At 36.2% G+C, this 21884-nt stretch overlaps 1 protein-coding gene across 3 annotated transcripts in view; it reads left to right on the forward strand.

Moving 5' to 3' along the window:
• LOC111515812 (calpain-A) overlaps nucleotides 1-21884 on the forward strand; it is a 91590-nt gene that overhangs the window by 24038 nt on the left and 45668 nt on the right. Inside the window, exon 2 of one of the 3 annotated variants that reach the window (XM_023172031.2) lies at nucleotides 7059-7337. In XM_023172031.2, the coding sequence (XP_023027799.2) occupies nucleotides 7071-7337 (267 nt within the window). In that variant the 5' untranslated portion in view covers nucleotides 7059-7070. Of the gene's footprint in view, nucleotides 1-7058; nucleotides 7338-19696; nucleotides 20547-21884 lie in introns of those variants that run through there. The other 2 variants (XM_023172014.2, XM_023172020.2) reach the window with 2 other exon arrangements.

Consider the following 21884-nt stretch of genomic DNA (forward strand, 5'->3'; position numbering starts at 1 on the left):
TTATTTGATACAGAAACAGGATATAATGATAAATATATAGAAAAATTAAAACAATATGTTATGTTACTAAAAAAAATCATAATGAACAAAATATAATGTTTTTGAACTTTTATAATGTGATCTTGTGGAGCACATTGATAAAAAGAGATTCACGTTCATTACAAGACCAAACACGACTATGATACGATATTTCATCATGGAATCCTAGTGCCTATCTTCCGGCTCCATCATCAGATCAGCTCCAGAGTACCTACCATATTGTCATCAAAATCACATAAAACTGCCAATTTTCATAACGCTACGATCTTTAAAAGATGGTTAAATTAGTTTTCTTAGATTTGACTACATAGTTACATACATACATACAGGTCGACCTAATAAAAGCGTATTAAAAACGAAAAACTCTAGAAAAAATTAAAAAATATTTAGGTCAGTCCTTAAAGAAATATTGAAAAATGCATGACTCGAAAAATCGTATACCATACACGGAAATGAATCTTGACAGGTCTTGATGCCTTCTAGATGGCTATCCTGTGTAGTGTGTATCAGCCAAATGGAATAAATATGACACTGAGTAAATATGACTGTGCTCAACAAAACACTCAGGCACGTCCAATTTTCAACAACCAAATTTTTCAATGCTCAATAACTCAGTTAACGGGAACAACAACTCGACCACGAACTCGGGCTTTGCAACCGTTACCACATCGCCTCTGATAATGTATACCGCAGTAGTAGACGAAACGTCAGGCATAAAAACCTGCAAACCACGCAAACGCTGAAAACAGATTTTACACTGTCATCTACGGCCGTGAATATTTACATTCTTTGGTAATTCATATTATTTATCCTATCGTCTGTCATTTTGGCGTCTTCAACTAGTTTGAATACTTTGAATTCTTGCTGTTTTCTAATGGAAATATACAATGAACTTTTTGTAATTAAAGTTGAACTTTCAATAATCACACCATGCATGTGTCGGTTTCACTTCTCCTATCATTATATTCGGCTCGCTTAAATATCATACAGTGTTAAAATGGAAATATGCCAACCAAGACAAAAATTATCGAATGATATTGAAAATTTCGTTATGGAATAAACTTTTCATGATCAGTCAATATCACTTGGTACCTATGTAAAAATGAAATACATACCGGCTACCTGAAATCCATACGCAATTTGTCGTTGGCACAACGCTTGTTGAAAAACAGATGTGAAGAAATTAAAACCCACTTGCTGCCTACATTTAATGCGGTAAATATTGGCAACGCTGTAAGGATTCCCAATAATCTATTTCATGTATGAAAATATACTTATTGGACTCCCTATTATCAATCAGATGTCTGATGATGGTGTATACTGAGGAGTTCTTATGAATGTTTGACGGACGGACGCTCTACTATCGAATCAATAGTGAACTCAATTTTTTTATGGTGGTAAAAATGTCATGCCAGCCTACAGAAATCAGTTTTCTAGTACTTACCATGAAATATATTCGGTAAATTCTTCAAATTATGATGGACGCCCTATCAGCGCATTCAATGTATGGATGCCATATTGATATCGGGATGTATATATATATATATATATATATATATATATATATATATATATATATATATATATATATATATATATATATATACAGTGTGGTCCAACGAAAACTTAACACCTCGATTTTCCGGCGTTAACATGAAAATGTGGAAAATCGCTCGAACCCGTCAATTGCTGATTCGAGGGGGAACAACTTTTCCGCTGTTTTCATCCCCGTGACTTCAACCCCCTAACGGGGGTGAGCACAACCCCTTGATTTTGAATAGGGATGAGGGGTGTTGAGATACCTCATTTTGAAGATCTCATCGTGTACTATCTGCCCGTAAAATTTCACTTCAAAATATCCATCGATAATGAAATAACAGCGAAAATAGTGAAAGAGGCAATATGGAATTTATCTCGAGAATATTATTCGTATCCGACGCATTTCAAAGGTATTGAGTGGTTAATTTTTTGTCCAAAAAAGTAGACGGACCTTGTTTTTGTACCTTAGTCTATCGTGAATTGTTAAGAACGGTACAAGTGTGTACAAGCGATTGTAAATTTGTAGTGGAATTAAAATGGTGTATTCCGTAGAAGAAAGGGTGGAAATGATAAAATTATTTTTCCGAAATAACGACTCTGCGCGCACAACAGCGGCTTTATTTAACGAACGACATCCTGGAAAAAATGTATCCGCTGCTTACGTTGTGCAACTGGTTGCCAAATTTGACGCTACTGGGTCAGTTGGAAACAAAAAGAGGGTGCATGAAAGAGACGAAGCGAGGGACGTGGCTGTCTTAGGTCATATAGCAATGGATCCGACCGTTAGTACTAGGAAATTGTCCGAGGTATCTGGTGTTTAACGCACAACAATCATGAGAATCCTGAAACAACATAAATTCCATCCGTATAAGATACGATTGGTTCAGGAACTGAATGAGGATGATCCCGATCGCCGACTCCAGTTCTGTGAAGTGATCAGTGAAATAATTAACTGCAATCAAAACTACATGTTCGATATCTGTTTTTCGGACGAGTGTTCATTTTACCTTAACGGCATTGTAAACCGGCATAACTGTCGGTATTGGTCAGATGAAAATCCACGATTATTTCGTGAGGTGTATACACAGCGCCCCCAAAAATTAAATGTTTGGGCGGGTATTTATGGAAATCACATAATCGGCCCTTTTTTTCTACCCGGTAATCTCACAGGCCAACTTTATCTCGATCTATTGGAGAACGCTATTTATCCAGCCCTCGTGCAAGTATTGGAGAATGCAGAAGACCATCAAACGATCATTTTCCAACAAGATGGCGCACCACCTCACTTTGTTCAACCGGTGCGTCAGTTTTTAGATGACAATTTTCCTCACGCCTGGATTGGAAGAAGGGGACATATTGAGTGGCCACCCAGATCACCGGATCTGGCTCCACTGGACTTTTTTCTATGGGGTCACCTGAAATCCAAGATTTACGCTACCCAGCCTGAGTCACTGGATGATTTGCGAACTCGGATCATTAATGAATGCCGTCAAATTACACCAGACATCTTGAGTAATGTACGTGAACGTTTTCAGCAAAACTTATATTACTGCATGGAAGTGGATGGTGCCCATTTCGAACATTTAATAAAGTAATCACAAAAGTACGTACTCTTCCACTCTTTTACCTGTCATGTCGTTATCGATGGATATTTTGGAGCGAAATTTTACGGTCAGATAGTACACGATAAGATCTTCAAAATGAGGTATCTCAACACCCCTCATCCCTATTCAAAATCAAGGGTTGTGCTCACCCCCGTTAGGGGGTTGAAGTCACGGGGATGAAAACAGTGGAACAGTTGTTCCCCCTCGAATCAGAAATTGACGGGTTCGAGCGATTTTCCACATTTTCATGTTAACGCCGGAAACTCGAGGTGTTAAGTTTTCGTTGGACCACACTGTATATATATGTATATATATATACCTATAATACTATATTTTACTACAATTTTGTATACCTCGACTTGCCCTATAGCTTCTTGTATGCTCATATTAAGGACCAATAAACGTATTATTATTATTATTATTATTATTACTAATTGAAGGTGTAAACATTTTTTTCCCAAGTTTGCGAAGTTCACGTGCATGCTTTCAAGTGTCCGAAATCATCAACACAAAACTCATTTTTTGACACGCACTATGTATCTTTTTTCGATGCGTACGTCACATATTTAATATCAACATTTATTACGTTATATGATATTTTATGTATTTTTCATGTGTCTTTGGTCACAATACTGAAACACATTTATAGATAAGAAAAACCACCTAAGCTGGGCTTTTGTTGTGATTATCTTCTCTCATCTTAACAGTTCAAAATGTTGGTTGATAATTTTGAAGGAATTTTCGGGGATTATAAGGAAATCAAATTATCTGAAAAAACAATTCGTTCAGGCCAGTCCTAAATAACCTAACCTAACACTGTTGGCTAATCGACTGACACCTATCAGAAAACAACTACTTCCCTGGCTAATACCACGAAGGGCGTTGGATTCTTCACTGAAGTTATTTATGCATATGCTGTTGGCGGTACAACTGTCGCAATAGATTTTCTATTATTGGAACACATTGCAGACCGGTTTCGGGCTGTTTGGCCACTCGTCAGTGCAACGTAGTGCCTATCATCAACATTAAATCGATGATTTCCGATAATTGAAAATCGAATGCCTTCAGAGTATACTGGTCGACAAAATTTTAACTGTTTTTTGTCACATGAAAACTTATATCAAACTTTGAATCTACTAGGGTCACTAACCATTATTGTATCAATGAAAAAAAATTGACACAACAGGTTTTTGTCTTAACATCAAAGCATATATTTTGGTGAAAATTACAAAAATCAACTATACTCAGAGAACTTAATTAATTGAAAAGCTCAGTAAATAGCATGCAAATAAATAAGTGTATGTTTTTCAAGTAGAATACTTGTATTTATAAGAAAATAATTTCAAAGAAATGCTCAAAATAATTTAATTTTTTATAATCAATTGATTAATTAATCATCGTCTTCATCTTCATCACGAATGAATCTCTGTGATCAGCTGTGATGGCGTCATGGCAACATAATTCAGAGTGGGGACGGGTAGAGAGAGTAATAGATAGAGAAAAAGTGAAAGAGGAATAGAAACTCGGAGAGGGAAATATAGGTATCACACAGATGCACGCATTAAACTTTATCGACGAATTTTTGTTATTTCGGTTTGAGGAAATCGTCAAATTATATATTTTTCGTGATCCTTGAATTATTTCCTTCAAAATAAAAAATAGCTACGCTCGAGAATGTCGAAATGACGTTATTTTTTTTACAACTTTACTGCCCTCCCCTTTCTTTACGTCACTCTCAAACTGTCAGATTACTGGATTACACACTTTTTAGCATGTAATCAACTCACCCTACTTTAATCTGACGCGCTCGAGAATTTCTGATGATCAATTTTTTTTACTAATCTGATCCTTGATCCTTCATGGGCGGCCTCATATATGGGGCTCATATTTGGTGGAGGTACTTTAACCGGGTACAAGGTATCCCTCTGCATATTAATCTGCCGCGCTTTAGTAAATCCCCGCTTGGGCTCCCCCATTATTTGGAGGCTTCTGCACAAGCAGTTCGGGACTATGTAGGATGGGTCTGTTGGCCGAAGACAAGTTTGGATACTGGATAGTATGTTTGGACTTCGTTGTAATGCCTTTTATTTTTGTTCGACTCAAAGAAAAGCCCAACCTAATGGGAGTCTCACACACGTTACACAACATTTATATGGGACCCTGAATTTATCTTGATGCTGCACAGTAAATCCAAAATATTCTTAAAAGCACTGTTCAATTAATGGGGTGAAATTTCGACGCTGGGATGTAAAAGCTGATTCTTCACATACATAAGAAAACTGTCAAGGCTAGGTCAAGAGCACACTACAGACTTTTTATCGGCCGATAGGCTAGTTGGATGGTTATTAGTATAGAATCGTAATATGAGTCCGCACATCTAAGCGATTCCAGTCGGTCGACTGAATAATCAGAAACTAGTTGGATAGGCTTTCCAATTCTGATTCAATTACAAAGTCGGACAATTATCAGCCGAGTTCTAATCAGACTGTGTGTTTATGAGAGTACGTAGACTCACTAACTAAACAGTCGGTGCCTGCAGACTCCCCACTCTACATTCCATTGTTGATATCTGATATCAAATATTACCTAGTACCTACTTTATCTTTGAATATATTTGCGTTTTCATTACATTTTTTTTCATAATTATGTCGAATATTGCCGAATGTTCAGTAGAAAATTTAATTGCCGAAGTTGAGCGCACAGGTATTGTGCGTCTTAAATTCGTATCTTGCTTCATAATAAATGGTGCGACTAGTCTAACAAGTTTATTGAAGCTGGTTATGCTCATTCTATAGTAAGCGAAGAAGATATTCCAGCAACTTAGGATGGAGCGTGTAGAACATTACTTGAAGTAATCAATCACTTAAAATAGGGTGCACCCACCATTCACGGTATCTTTTGCTTGTTTTCTTCATATTTCTTCTTCGTGCAATGATAATTGCAATAACAGCTTTCCTCGATAATATTCTTCAATACTTTCAATACAACGCGTCAAAATATTATATACATCAACAACTGTTCAGACTTTTCAGTTGGTGGAACCGAAAAGTTTTGTTTGAGTAGTGTGCCCCCACCCATCCCAACCAGACTAAACTATCGGCCGTCTGTAGTGTGCCCCTGCCCTTAGTAGAACACTTTCGTTGCATATTTGCGATGTACCTAACGAAAATAAAATGTATGTTAGCTGATGCAATAGTTATACAGCCGCCTAAATGACGTATATTAGGTCAGAAATGAATATATATCTGTCAGAAAAAAACTGGATGTGATTGAAACAAAGTTATTATATTTTTATAATGGGGGTAGGCCATCATAAACAAATACATCACAAAGTTCATGTGACAAAAACACTGTTTACTTGTATCATTCTTCAAACTAAGCTGAAGCGGACAACATACAACGTGTTTGTCATCGCCCCATCTACCTGTAAACGAGGTAACTATTCACAAATTGAGTGGGCATACTTGAAAAGTGGCTGTAAATCAAATTATATAAAAGAACAATTCGTTCTGGCCAGTCTCAAATTACCTACACTGTAGGTTAATGGACTCACACCTATCAGAAAACAACTACTCCCCTGGCTAATATCACGAAGGGCATTGAATTATATCCGACAGGTGTCAGTTCAGCATTCTTCACTGAAGTTATTCTTGCATATGCCGCAATTGATATTCAATTATTGGAACACACTTGCAGACGGTTTCGTGCTGTTTGGCCACTCGATTTCTTAAGTCTCGGTATTATACATGTAATATTCTTGAGATGCCATGCATTATTGAAATTAAAACACAGATTAAAAGTTGAAATATCCATTTACATTTCTTATGAACTTTCTCTTAACTATTTTTATCTATCCTCGATCCTCTTTTGTTGCAGATTTCCTTCAAAATGTATAATCCACCTTACCCCGTAGTACCCTATCAACAGTACTTCAACGCCTACCCTGTGATACACTACCAGCAACCACCAAGCGCAGCTAATGGATACGGATGGCACGGAAACGGTTACGGATGGCAGCTAGATCCCAAATCATGGCACACTCCTGCTATATATCCAAGTTTGGACGGTAATGGTGATGGTACTAGTCAAGAAACTGTACAGGAAGTTAATGAACCAGTTCTTGAAGCTTCGAAAGTTACCAAACAAAATGCATGGGTGAGTTTCGTATTGTTATTTGCATGAAATATTAGATAGTGAATCGGACGTCTTTTCTGAGCTGATCAGATAATTTTCAAATCTTCTAGTAAGATTATAAAAGTGTATTGGTACCGTAATTGGAAATCTTAAATTTTCTGTGAAATATTTCCAAAATCAAGTATTGTTTGCAAATTGAGTTTTCAATCCCTTGGGATGATTCTTAATATCAATTAGTTCCCTAAATAGATTTCATATTCATCACACAATTATTTAAAAAACATGATGAGTTAAAAACTAGTATTTTTCACCCGTGACTTCTGAGTGTCCACCTGATGATTGGAAACGTTTTCTTTTGAGTTCAATTTTATATCAATACTCTTTCAAATATCACGTTGTGTGATGTTTCTGTGTCTACGAGGTCAGTTCAAAAAATAAGGTGAAAGTTCAAATTTCGCGGGCTACATTTTTTTATGTTGGTACACTCGTCTCGAACATATGTTCACAGTTTCAACTGTTTAGCATATTTAAATTGTTAATGAGAGGCATAAAAGTTGAAAGTGTTTTACGTGGATCAATGGATCAAATAATTTTCATAAAACTTTCTGTAAAAAATGGAATTGAGTGCTTAAAAACACTTGAAATACTGACAGTGACATACGGTGGTTGTACTCTGGGTCAGAAAAATGTTTACAAGTGGTACAGTTTTTCACAGAAGGTCAAGATGACGTGAATGATGACACTCGCTCTGAACGCCCCAGCAAATCAACAACCGATGATAATGTTGAGAAAGTTAAAATATTGTTTATGACCAAAAAAACCGTCGCATGAGTATCGCTCAAGAATTGTTGAATGACGTCAACGGCGATCCAGATTTTTCCAAAAGGGTCATAACTGGTGGCTAATGAGCCCGAAACCGGTCTGCAAGTGTGCCCGTTTCAAAATTTGAATGTCGACTCTTTCAGTTGTATTGCCAATTGCATATGCAGGAAATTTTCTGTGAAGATTCCTGCACTGACGCCTGTCGGATATAATCTAACGCCCTTCGTGGTATTAGCCAGGGGAGTAGTTGTTTTCTGATATGCGTCAGTCCATTCAACCTACTGTGTAGGTATATCGAGACTGGCTTGAACGTTTGAAGTTCATTTGCTTTAGATTTGTTTACTGCCAATCTTCAAGATAGCCCACTGATTAATAAGAAAAAAATTCGCTAGCTGTCGGCATCTTTTATCGTTTTCATATTCCGTATACAGGACGTTCCAACTTGTCCCCCCCCCTGTAAGTCAGAAACAGATGTATTATCGAAAATTACATAGGACGCAATTTTTATTTCTAGGGGGACTAATTATGATATGGAAATCATACCCGAAACTTCACCCCCCTGCGGTCAGCAACTACCCAATTTTTTTCAGTGGCATGGGGGTCGAGTGATACATCATTTGAAAGGTCTTTTGTCCCTCTATTACTTCTGTTTTTTTTTTCAAATTGATTCATTCGTTATCGAGGAATTAAATGTTGAACGTTTTATTTAAGAAAAAACAGAAAATTCGCTGTCGTTCATTTTATTAAGGAAATCAACAAAAGTAATATCAATGGCAACACAATCAACGGATAAATTGTTCAAAATGACTTCCATCTAGTTCTATACAATAATACAGTCTATTTTCGACGTTCCTTACATTATTGAAGATATGCGGAGTCAGAAATAGGCATTCCCGAACAATTGCCTGTCGCAGGTCTTCTAGATTTGTAGAATCCATTTGATTAGTAGTAAACGTTTTGAAATGGACGACACTGTTATTTTTTTCTGCACTGGTAGTTTTTGTTGAATCTAGTTGTCGCAGAACAAAAAGTAGATAGTTTGCTACTGTCATGATGTATCATTCGACCCCCCCTGCTATTGAAAAAATCGGGAGGGTAGTTGCTAAACGCAGGGGGGTGAAGTTTCGGTTATGACTTTCATATCAGAATTAGTCCCCCTAGAAATGAAAATTGACGTGTTCTTTGAAATTTTCGATTACATGTCCGTTTCTGACTTACAGGGGAGGTCAAGTTGAAGTTGGAACGCCCTGTATACGAAACAAATACCATAATTAACTGCCGATGCCGTTCCAATATTTTTACGTGCCAATAACACTTTTATGTCATGACTTGATTTATGTTCGAAGTAGTTTAATGGCTCGAGTATTTAGACTACTTTTCTATTAATAGCATGAACTGAATGAAAATTTGCACTGACATATAAGTCTACTAACTTACTTTTATGTTCATATTCAATGGAAAAAGAACCTTTGGCGGACTAATAATAGGGTAAGTCGCTATTACAAAAGTAGTTCAAATTCATCTGTACCTAAATAGTTCGCGACTATGTTTCAAGAACTTATTGGCTACATTTTTTACCTAGCAACAAAATCAACGAAAAGTAAATTTGGCCATCAACAGCCAGACAACTTTGAAAATTTTACTATTTGGTAAAACATATTCTCTGCATTTTGGCCAACCTTTCAAAATCCTAATGTAATAAAAAGGAACCGATTTTTATGGCTGATTTTTCACTGAATCATTTTTTCTTCTGAAAACCACAATAAAAATAAAAATAAGTGTGAAATCAGCATCATAGTTTTGCAAGCAATAATAGCCTAAAATTCAAACCCAACATTAAATATTTACGTCTTATAAATATATTCAGGAAATTTTCCAAAAAAAATTTCGACACCGAAGGTGGAAATAGGTTTTGATGGAGAACTAACTAACAAGTTAAATTATAAATAAACAAATATATCACTTCTCCTACCCTGTCTGTGTTCAAGAACGATATTAATGTGTTATTGAAAAATATGAATCATTATGCGATCAGATTAACATAGGAAATTGGTTAATCTCACCACTAAATGGTAACAAAATCGTTACTACTAGTGAAATAGAGAATTGTGGATGTGGATGTGTAGTCCGAACGTTCATCTCTGTTCAATATACATACTAGGTACATACTCGTAAAGTTCAAACACATGGAAACAACTGTACGTAGTTATAACGGGGGATGACTCAAATAAAACCAAAATAATTGTTTCAAATTAAAAAAAAACATTTTGTAGATCTACAAAAGTCCGGCGTAGACCTACAAAAGTGTACAAAATGTTTTTTTTTAATTTGAAACAATTATTTTAATTTTATTTGTGTCATCCCCCGTTTTTACTAAGTACAATTATTTTCATGTGTTAAAACTTTACGACTGTTTTCAATGAAACTATGACTACACTTAGATCTCAATCTGCTTATTCCCCTACTCCAATGGAAAACCTTGTTTTCATTGTTCTAAAGGTGCGTTGAGACTAAACCAGCTAATGCCGCACAGAAAGCTGAGGTGAAACCATCAGGCACCTGTGTAACATCTTCCATTTGGAAGATTCTCCACAAGTTACTTCCTGCATGGATTTGTTTCCTGGCTTTGTCTGCAGGTGGCGCATCGTACTGAATCAACTGCAGATAGAGTTTATGACTAGTTGGAATTAATTTTGTTTGGTCTGAATAATCAGACGGTTCACTTCGTCTCTAGTGACCTGCCCGATACTGATGATGGGGCAAGTACCTCGAAACCGGTCTATCGGTTGGTCGTACCGACCGGGTGAAATTAATTTCTGTTTTGCGTATGTAGGAAGTAACTCGCGACGAATCTTCCAAATGGAAGACGTTGCACAGGTGCCTAATGGTTTCACTTCAGGTTTCTGCGCGGATTTAGCTGGGTTAGTTGTTGTCACACGTACCTACAAATTCGTAGATCCACATAAGAGGCAAGGGTAAAGTGTTTTTCACCTGACTTTTGGTCATATAATGCACCTCTCCGGAATATCATATATATTCATTCTTTCTGTTATTGAATGCCATTCTCAGTACCCACGATTCAAAACCAAATATGGAATCACGTTCATTTTTATTTGATTAATATGAACTTGTACTACTTTCCCACAATCACATTGAGAATTTTACGTTCAATATCTCTTGTTACCAGAACTTATTTTAGTATGTCTGAAGGTAACAAATAATGTGAGTTTTTGATTGACCTTCAATTAATATCCAGTGGTCAGTTTCATGTAATCTACAGATCTACTCAGTAAAATGTGAACGTTTTGAGTTAGTGAACTTTTAAAAATGGTTTATTCACTTTATTCGGTACTTATTGAAATCTTAAGTGTCTAGAGAATGAGTTTTGCAACTTTTGGTAGATAAGCGGCGCCTGTGCGAAAGATGTGGTTTACTATGGTTTTAAATCGCGGTGGATTACTTTTATTTCAAAAGACGGTTCTACAAAAACTTTTTTTTTTCTAAATTGGAGAGCTCTTGAAAACTATGCTTCGAGGTGTATTCAGATGAACCTAAAAGCGATAAACAGCTATGGCTTGCTGCGTACTGCTGACTTACATTGCTAAAACAAAATATTGGATTTCTTACCTTCAAGGTAGGACCAATAATGGTAATTATATTTGACGGAGATAAAAAGAGAGAGAGAGAAGTAGCTCTATAGATATAAGAAAAAATAGAACTGCTATCTCCTTTACTACCTCAGTTTTGTGTTTCCAAGTGTTCAATGAAAATTAGATGTATTCTATGGCTGTCACAATGATTTAAAAATATTGTTGTTGACTTTGTGTCCGTTAGATTTTTCTTTTTGTATAGAATCTTAACAGAATCTAACAGAAGTAGATACAGAATCTTAGTGTATATTAGGTGCGGAGCGTCATGTATATTGGAACAAGCTTTATAAAGCAGATTTCTAGTCCAGACTAATGTTCCGAAATTCTGAGAAGCTGATTTTGCTGTTACCAAGTAGAATTTTTCTAGGTATGACAAGTCGTCTTATTGACGGCAAATATATGCATTGGGAGGATATGTCCTAATCTATCTTAAAATATAACCTAATTGAAAGACAATCCTGCTGTTCATAATGAATAATACGATTCGATAAATCTGGACGTTGAACATTTATTGGCGAACTCTCATGCCATACACTGCCGAAGGGGTTGAAAATTTTTCTCTATTGTATTATTTCAAATATGGGTTTCATATGGAGAAAGATGCGTATTAAAAATCAGTTTATTTTTTATATCATTGATGGAAAGTCAGCTGACCTTATTTTATCTACAGGCTGAACTCGAGTATTTCACAATACACTTTATTTAAGACTCAGCTCCATAAGTCCACCAACAAGTTTATTTGTCAAAATTGTTTTATTATCTGAAGCAATATATGATGGCGTAAACAACTCTATAGTCACCAATATAGCTATGAAAGACACAATGAAATTTTTTGTATTTGGAAAGAGATTTTTTGTTTAAAAAACAGCATATTATCATATATATTCTTCGGATGATGGAAATAGATTTTTTTGTTTAAAAAACAGCATATTATCATATACCGTGTGACACAGACTTATGGTACACCCACTTTTTATCCTTTATTTCTCTAGCGATATTTCTGAAACTTGGAACATTGAATATGCTCACTAGACGGCACTTTTTGAAATATTTGTAAAACAAATTCAACTTCCAGCTTTTCCGGAAATGACAACAACTTTTGATTTTCAAATGGAACATCCTATATATTATCACACGAACGATTAGGGAAGATCATGAGAAATCCAACGATACCAGGTTTGATGGTGTTATCTCTAATGACTACGGAGATATCGCCATTTATTTTATCCATAAGCTCAATGAGTGAGAGAGAGAGAGATACTTGATGGACCCTCCAGAAAAAGTTTCTCTGTCCTTCCTTGATTGAATATTTTTCCTTTGCCAATGAGGGAATCATTTCTTTGATTTCTTCATCGGTGAGCCTTTTAGCTATGTCTTATGTTACATCATTTTCTGTTTGAAAAGTATGTGTTTTAAGTATATTAGTGGGAGATAAATAATATATGTATTTTTTTGCCTTTAAAAATTCCAATCAGGTCAGTTAATCCCAAGTTATTAGGAAATTCCTCCATGTCTAAAAATAAAAGAAATTATATTGCATGTTTTGAGCTCGTGCAGTTTTGTTGTATGTCATCATTTCTGTAAATATGTTACAAATAACTTTCCTTTTTCGGTCTTATTGATTTTAATAAAGTAATATAAGATAAAACTGTGATTATTTCACAATGTTCTTTAAAAGATAAATCTTAAAAAGAGTTTCCTTCATCATACTATCATGATGAAAATCAAATCATTGTTTACGGCGCCATTCAATTATTTATGTTGGAAGAAATTTACAATTCGAAATAAAGGTACAGTTCTTCGCTGACATTGTATACCTACACCTATTTCTGTGGCAAACACCTCAATTGTATTTACTCTGAAAATGTCCAATTCCTCCGTATCCAAAGATAAAAGAAGGTCAACTAGGTACCCAGTGTATGCATACCTAAAGTATTTCAACTATACCATTTCTTTCAAGGAAATAATTTCATTTTTCAAACCAACAAATAATAAAAATATTGAAATGAAATTATCCACAGGCTTGAATTATTTCCAAAATTAGTTAAATGTATTGATATGTATTGTTGAAGTAAAAATAAATATTCAGCTGATTTAATTATATACTAGTGTTAAACTATATATACTAGTTATACTGCTAAACTGAATTGAAAAGTTTTCATTCAACAGACGTACTTTTGATTTGATGAAATTATATTGTTTGACTCAACCGAATTATTTTGAGAACTCAATAAATGTTATTCTTGAAATGATTCACAATTCATTTGACTAAGTAAAAGACCTCTTGAATTGAAATATTAGAGAAATTAAAATGAGAATTTCATTTTGTCTCCACAAAATTATCATCTAATCGATACAATACACACTTCGTTTGGAATGAATGATATTCAATCAAAATGATGAAATAAATTAGACTAAATAAATTTTCATTGAAGTAACAATTTTTTTTTTTCGTGTACCCTCCACTCGGCTAGCAGCAGGATCGTTTCTGATTGCGTTACACCCAGCAACTTCCATTGGAGTAGTGTAAACTCATGACTTCAGGTGGCCCCATAGGAAATAATCCAGGGGATTTAAGTCAGGTGATCGAACAGACCATAAGTGAGGTCCACCTCGACCAATCCAGCGTATGTTACTGTTAAAAACTCTCAAGCCAATATGCTGAAATGCGCTGGTGCATAAACCACATTGCATATCTTGTATTTCTTGCAAAGGTGCATCCTCCAGAAACCGAGGTAGCGTTTGTTCCAAAAAGTTGCGATATATCTCGCCGGTATGTATTCCTGGCAAAAATACCGGTCTAATTAGGAAGTCTCCTACAATTCCCACCCAAACGTTTAACGACAACTGATGTTGAAAGCGATCTTCAAGCACCTCATGTGGATTTTCTTCAGCCCAAACATGATTATTGCAAAAATTCCTTATGGAATTTCTTGATAAACTGGCTTCAGGGAAGCCAGTTTATCAAGAAGAAGAAAATCTGCAGGAAGAAGTGCCTGAACTCGTTTTATGTGGTATGGGAACAACAAATAGTCTCTAAAAATGTTCCAAATCGTCCCGTTACTTACATTTGAAGTATTAACAATTTTTAGAGGTACCTGGATCTTCTTGTATCATGGCCAGCACATTATCTTCTCCTTCTACCGTTCTTACAGTCATTGGCCTTCCTGATTCTTCATTTCGCTTCAACGCGTAATGTGCCTCCTGTTTCACAAGAGGCACATTACGATTAGGAAATTCATTTTTTTCGCAAATACTTCATTGTCCGAAGAAAAAAAAAGTCGTTGACAAAGCTAGTAAATGAATATAAAATAAAATACATAAATGTCCTATGAAATAAAATATAATGAACACTAAAGTAAAGTATAAATTAAATACAACAAATAGTTAAGTCGGTTGCCAGGCGGTTCGAAGTGGGTGCTTTGTTCACTCACTCGAATTGACTGCCGTGTTGGTCGATGGTTCAAGCCCAGTCTGAACGATCGATTTTCACGTGCTATCGTCCAACCAGTGTTAGGCATCACACGTTAAAAAGTAAGACCACGTTAATCCTTAGCTCGCACAAGTTTCGACTTCTGAGGGTTGTCGTTCGTAAGGGTGCGACAGCTGATTAACGGAAAAAAATATTTTAAAAACAGATTTTTCAAAAGACATAAACATGCTAGGTTAAAAATGATCGGTATAGAACTCAGTCTAACTCAGTCTAACCCGTGTTAGGAATCACACGTTAAAAGGTAAGACCTCGTTAATCCTTAGCTCGCGCAAGTTTCGACTTCTGAGGGTTGTCGTTCGTAGGGGTGCGACAGCTGGTTAACGGAAAAACAGATTTTAAACAGATCAGAGAGATTACTACTCAAGATTTCCTTAATTATTTTTCTGTATTGATTGGTACCAATATTTGTGTCTTTTCTTTATAGAGTAACTTGGCAGATGGTTATTCATCTTCATACCATTGTGTATAATAAAGATTTGAGACTCGAATCCTATCTGGCAGAGTAGACAGAATAGACAAACGTCTATTCTTTTCTACCATGTCTTCCTCTATTCAGGGAAATAACCAGTTTTGCCATACTACGAATTGTGAAAAATCGACTCATGTCCGGATTTTGGAGACAAATACCTCCATGGGCGCCGCAAAATTGTTTTGATTGTTGTCGATCGAGAACGGCATTGGTTTTCGGCCCCATGCTACATCAAATCAAACTGTCACTGTCATCGTCAGTTCAAAATTAATAGTTTAAAATGTGCCACAAATTCGATGCGGTGCTATTTTGCTACGCCACTGACATGTATACCCACATTTTATTCCCCATATAACGTGTTGTGTATCAATTCCAGTAAGTCATGCACTCCCTCTAATAAATCGGTCGTTGCCTTAAGTAAACCAGGAACCCCTTGTCTTTCAAATCGTAGTAGATCAAGTTGTTGGAGTAGATCATGTATCCCTTGTTGCGTACCATGTGATCCTTGTGAAAGTATCTGTCCGCCTTCTACCCTCAAGGAGAAGTTGTTCAATCTGAACGATGGAGTTCCAGCGGGTTCATCCAATGTACAGAAAAAAAATAAAAAAGGAACAAGGAGTTCCAAAGGTAACACAAAGAAAGATTCAAAGCAAAAAGGAATCCTTAAAGTTGTGAAAGTTATTAAAGCAGATAAAGAAAATGAAACAAAAAAAGAAAAAGTAGAAGGACCAAAATCAGAAAGAGAAAAGGTAAAAAATAAGAAAGGAAAAGTAAAAGAGACAGATGAAAACGTTAAAAGCTCAGAAGACAACATTGATAAGACAGAAGGAAAAGTAAAAAAGACTGATGATAATGTGAGAAATCTAGGTACGAATGAAAATGAAAATCAGAAGAGTGAAAAAGAAACGCCTACAAAAGTCGATAGATCACAAATTGCAAAAGGGGTTTTGAGTACCAATGATGCAGACTTTGAAGATCCAAAAAAAAATCCAGATCTAGGAAAAACGGGAGACAATATGAACGATAAACTGGACTCAGCTGGAAATGAAGGAACTTTCTCAACTTGTACACCACGATTTATTTGTCGATGTCCCAATCAACGAAGGCCGTTCTCTTACAGTGATCCATATCAGACATGCACACCCAAAGTCCATTTCAATACGAATGTTCCTACAAGCTACAGCCAACAAAATAATGCCAGTGCAGTTTTCGATAACCGATTTGGAAACAGAAACAAAACAACGTATAATGGAAACGCTAGGTATATCTGTAGAAGTTGTGAAGAAAAACTGTCCAGGTCATCGCGTATGCGACAGTTTTGTTCGTTGTGTGGCAGGTGCAATATGCAATATTCAACTGTCAACGCCTCAAGAAACAATTTCAGACCATGTACTTCTATGGGTGTACCCTTTTCGAGTTATCACAACCATCGCATCTCTGGTGTTGATGGGCATTCCAGACCATCTGTGCATCACGAGACCTTTTCCAGGCCCGATAGTGCCATATCCGGAAGAAGTTACCGAAAATGTGGCACCTGCGGTTCTGTTAGAATGCTGGGAGATCCCACATTGAGCAACATACCGATCTATGATCCCGTTAAAAACCGACCACATGGTTCTGTCTATGGAGAAAAAAGAATTGGGCAAATGTCTTCCCTTTCCTTTAGATGCCAAGTGAATCCCCAGCAGAAGTCTTCATTGAAAATGAATGTGTCACAGAAAATGAATCTGATTTACCCATCCGATTCTAAAAAAATATCTTGCTTCCGTTTGAGCAGCAGAGTCCTGAAAGAAAACTCGAGGGTGTGTTTTAAGTCCCGAACAGATATTGTGAATCAAACACTTACTAAACCTTATCATTTGTCTGAATTTTGGATTAGAAAGTAAAATTCATTTTTCATTGATTTATTGTTGAAAGAAATGTAAGGTGATGTTATTGATGAGTAAAGAATTTCAAAAAATACAAAGGAGTTTTCAAAGCTTCGTTATTTATACAAGGTGTTGAAATTATTGATTAAAACAAGTGTTTTCTGGGATGTACATTTTACATTGAAACTTATGATTACATATAATGGCATAAAGTGTTATTTTAATAGAAAAATCAAGTTGGTACCTTGAAACATATCACTAATCCAATAAAAAATCTTCAGTTTTGCTCAAAAACACAGCATTTGCAGATTTCAAATCACCAACGATATTTTCGGTACTTTTATCAGTTGATATCTACCCCCTTATGAATAAAATGGAAGTTGAAAAAAATCAAAAAATTTACTGATGGTTTTTTCTTGCAAACGGTGACTTGCAAATGGTTCTTGAACCCTCTACTGTGTCAGTAAAGTATTTATTAACGTTATGTCAAACAGCTTTAACTATTGTAAACGTCAAAACGATTCTCCGTTCAATCTATTGAAGTTATCGCGTTTTGAGCGGTGAATAATGATTTGTCTCACAAATTACCCTTGCTTTTCCGAAATTTGGTTGGTTGATTTTTTTTTAGATATTGTTGTAAATCATACCCGAAAGAAAATGACGCTGGCCGCCACTGGTAACCATAAACCAAACGTGACGTAGCTACGATGATTCCCCTCCACTCGAAAAGCAGCGAGAATAATGTTACCGACTTCGACAGACTTCGGCGAAATTTCTACGATATTTAAACGCTAGCTGCGAGCATATCGACACGATCAAGTGGACTTTACAGTGCGGTACGCGAAGTTCTAGTAAGGCGATGAGGAAGATGAACGAAGAAGAGAGGAAGAACATTTACGCCGAAATGAAGAAGATGAACGACGGAGGGAGGAAGAAAAGTTACGCAGAAATGAAGACCGTCAGTTACTACTAAATATTCTGGAAAAACAAGAAAGAAACAGAGATAAATATGGTAAATTATTTGTTAATATTCAGAAGAAACATGAAAAAGATCTTCATTTATTTGAAGATTTGAAATCTTCCTAAGTGAGTAAAGGGAAGGTACGGGAATTGATTCAGGAATAAATTGAAAAAGTATTTCATTAAACAAAGGAAGGATTGGAACAAATAGTCGATGAGAAGTTTAATGGGGTTGAAAGGAAACTTGAAGAAGTCGGAAGGAAATTTGAAAAGAAGCTTGAAGGAGTCGAAAGAAAGTTTGAAGAGGTTTTCCCGAAACTTCGGAAAAGAAAAAGTCACGGAAACGCAGATAGCCTCTCAAGAAGTACATGCCTGACATTCGGATGCAAATTTTGCCAACGCCAAGAGGACAAGGATACCCAGCTACCAGAAGAAAAACTTCCCACCAGACGTGGGACATCAAGACCCTTACATGGGTCGTGATGTCCCCTCTTGGATTGTTGTTCGGGGCGAACAACCTCAGGGAAGGGGGTAGTGTTGTAAATCATGCCCGAAAGAAAATAACGCCGGCCGCCACTGGTACCCATAAACCAAACGCGACGTAGCTAAGAATAATGCTACCGACTTCGACAGAACTTCGACGAAATTTCTACGACATTCGATTACGATATTAAAACACTAGCTGCAAGCATATCGACACACTACAGTGCGGTACGCGAAGTGATCTAGTAAGGCGATAGACATTCAAATAATAGTTGAAGCTTTAGTTGAAGTGTTTGTTGTATTCAAAGTGAAATAAAGTTTTGTTTAATTAAAGTTTGATTAATCAGTGTAGTCAATTATTGGTCAACCTACGGGGATAAACGTAACTGTATTGGGTAATTTTTCTTCATAACCCACTATCCACACATATTTGTGCAACGTCATGTGTAGATAAATCTTGTTCTCAGACAATTTGAATTTTTTGACAGACACCTATATTTAGTGTTGTTTCATTTTTTAGGAACGCATAATTAGTTTTCAGGATTCCCTCTGTAGTAAGAAGAACCTTGGTGTTACATCTCTTTTCGAGAATGTTCTTTCAAAAAAGTTGAATTAATATCTGGTTCTTTGTTGTATTCGTCAACTTGACAACTTTTACTTGTCATTTCACTTTGCATTTTTCATTTCAATTTTATCAAGTTCTGGCTGATATTGAATACACATTTAAAATTAATATGTTGTAATATGTGGGATGCTTTTCTGGATCGTAGCAGCCAGTCATGTCACGTCGGATTCAACAATTCCAGATCTCATTACAAGAAAAAGAACGACCTGCTATCAGTTGAATATCTAAATTACATTCATAAAGATATACTCAGTTATTTGGATCACTATCCTATGAAAAATTCGAAAGTGAAACCCAAGAAGATAACTCCCAGAACGAATCAGGAACAGAAAAAATCAGTAAAACCAGTACCTGCCTACTTTAGGGTGAATGTAGAAGCTCAAGACCTCAAAAGACCAACTCCTGTTCCTCTCTGCAAAGCTAGTAAAAATTGCAAATGTGGACCGAAATGTAAAAATAATGCAGGATTGGAAAAACTCAAAAAGGAAATCACAACAATTTTGTATAAAAATGAACCTTCGAAAAGAGAGGAACAGCAATCAACGAAATCTTCTACAGTTTCGAAAACACTACCGACAAATGTTAAACCCTCTCCACTGATACCTGAACGTATTGAAGTGAGACCTCTCAAGAGCATTCTTCAGGGCACTATCAAAAAGGAAACTGACTCACAGAAACCACCAGAAATTGTAGATGATTCGTTTATATTAGTAGACACTTTGGAATTACATACTGGACCATCACACGGAACGAAACAAACAGAGAAAGATCCCTGTTCCAATCAACAAGAGAAAAGTTCAGAGCAGAATTTGGAATATCAAGGTGATTTCCTCAGACATATGCCTTACAGAATATACAAGGTAAGTACCACATTTCGAACTGAATAGGAATAGATTATAGAGTGCCCAAATGAAAACGAATCAGGCACTGCGTCATTATTTTTCATCAAAGGGGATATTTGTGATTATTTCGTTTTATTGTCCTTGATGTTATCTTTTCGATAGTCTTTGAATTTCAAAAATTCCTCTAATAGTGTTCTAAAAAAATACATTTCAATATTTAAATTTGTTCAGCTGCATTCGTACTAATTTGCTGAATAAATATTAATAATCTGGTCAAGCCAGGATCCAAATCAGGTTATCTTCGGAATGGGAGTGCTACGATTTCCTCAGCGCCTTCTTATTTGCATCTCTGCCACCCCTTCATTTCATATCCATGATCTTGAACTTGATAGCTTTGGAGTAAAGGATGTCATCAGTCTTGAAGGGTAATTAAAAAGTACCAACATGCTATCGGCATAGAATTCGGAATGGACAAGCGTGCGGCGGGATAGCGCGAAAGAGGATTGCGGGAATTGTGGAAGCGTGTTCTGAGGTTATACATTCGCCGGCAACTGGGAGAACATGGATTTGTGAATTTGGAGTATCTTCGTAATATAATTGTTCCGTTAGGAGTAGGAGTCGGAGCATTTTGTTTCAAGGCATCAGCCGATGAACTTGTCTTGATTTTCAACACTGAACGAGGTGACCAAAACTTTGTCACTCATTTAGTATGAAAGTCGCAGAGATCAATTCATTTCTCCTGCGGCTTCATAGGAAATAGCTGATGCTCAGGGTCTTCATTGTCTACCCTGACTTATCCAAGAACCCGGCTTTTGCCTTCCTCATATCAAGGAGGTTTAGGCCGGAAACCCAGGGTTTAATCGCAGCCTAACAGTATGCAGTGTTTTATATCTTGATCTACCTTAATCGCATGATGGGTAAAAGGTTTCTGTAATGTTGATCTTTGAATTTAATTTTGTCAACTGCATTGATAAATACCAACAAAATATTACAAAAAGCACCATTTGCTCGAATTGATAAGATCTAAATGGAATAGAAACTATACGAAATGTATTTATATGAGTTATTGGGAGCAACCTTACTTCATTCAGAGGTGTTACGTTCTTCAGGAGGCGATTTCTTTGGTTTATTACAAAATTTTTTACTATTTACGGCAGAAATCTTGGCCGGACAAATTCATTCTTAGCCCATTGCGTCTGCTCAGAGCACATGATTCTCGGACCCAATGATCACTTACTGCACGATGTGGGGGAGTAGTAATCGCTTGATAATGCTGGCGAGCCCTCCTAAATTTATCGGAGCTTCGAGGACAGGGCCCGACCAGCTATACCTTTGGTAAATATTAATAATAATGTC

This window comes from Leptinotarsa decemlineata, unplaced genomic scaffold, assembly GCF_025532065.1.
Source record: "Leptinotarsa decemlineata unplaced genomic scaffold, Ldec_3_MD MMD2_tig00000035_RagTag_RagTag, whole genome shotgun sequence".
NCBI classification, from domain to species: Eukaryota; Metazoa; Arthropoda; class Insecta; order Coleoptera; family Chrysomelidae; genus Leptinotarsa; species Leptinotarsa decemlineata.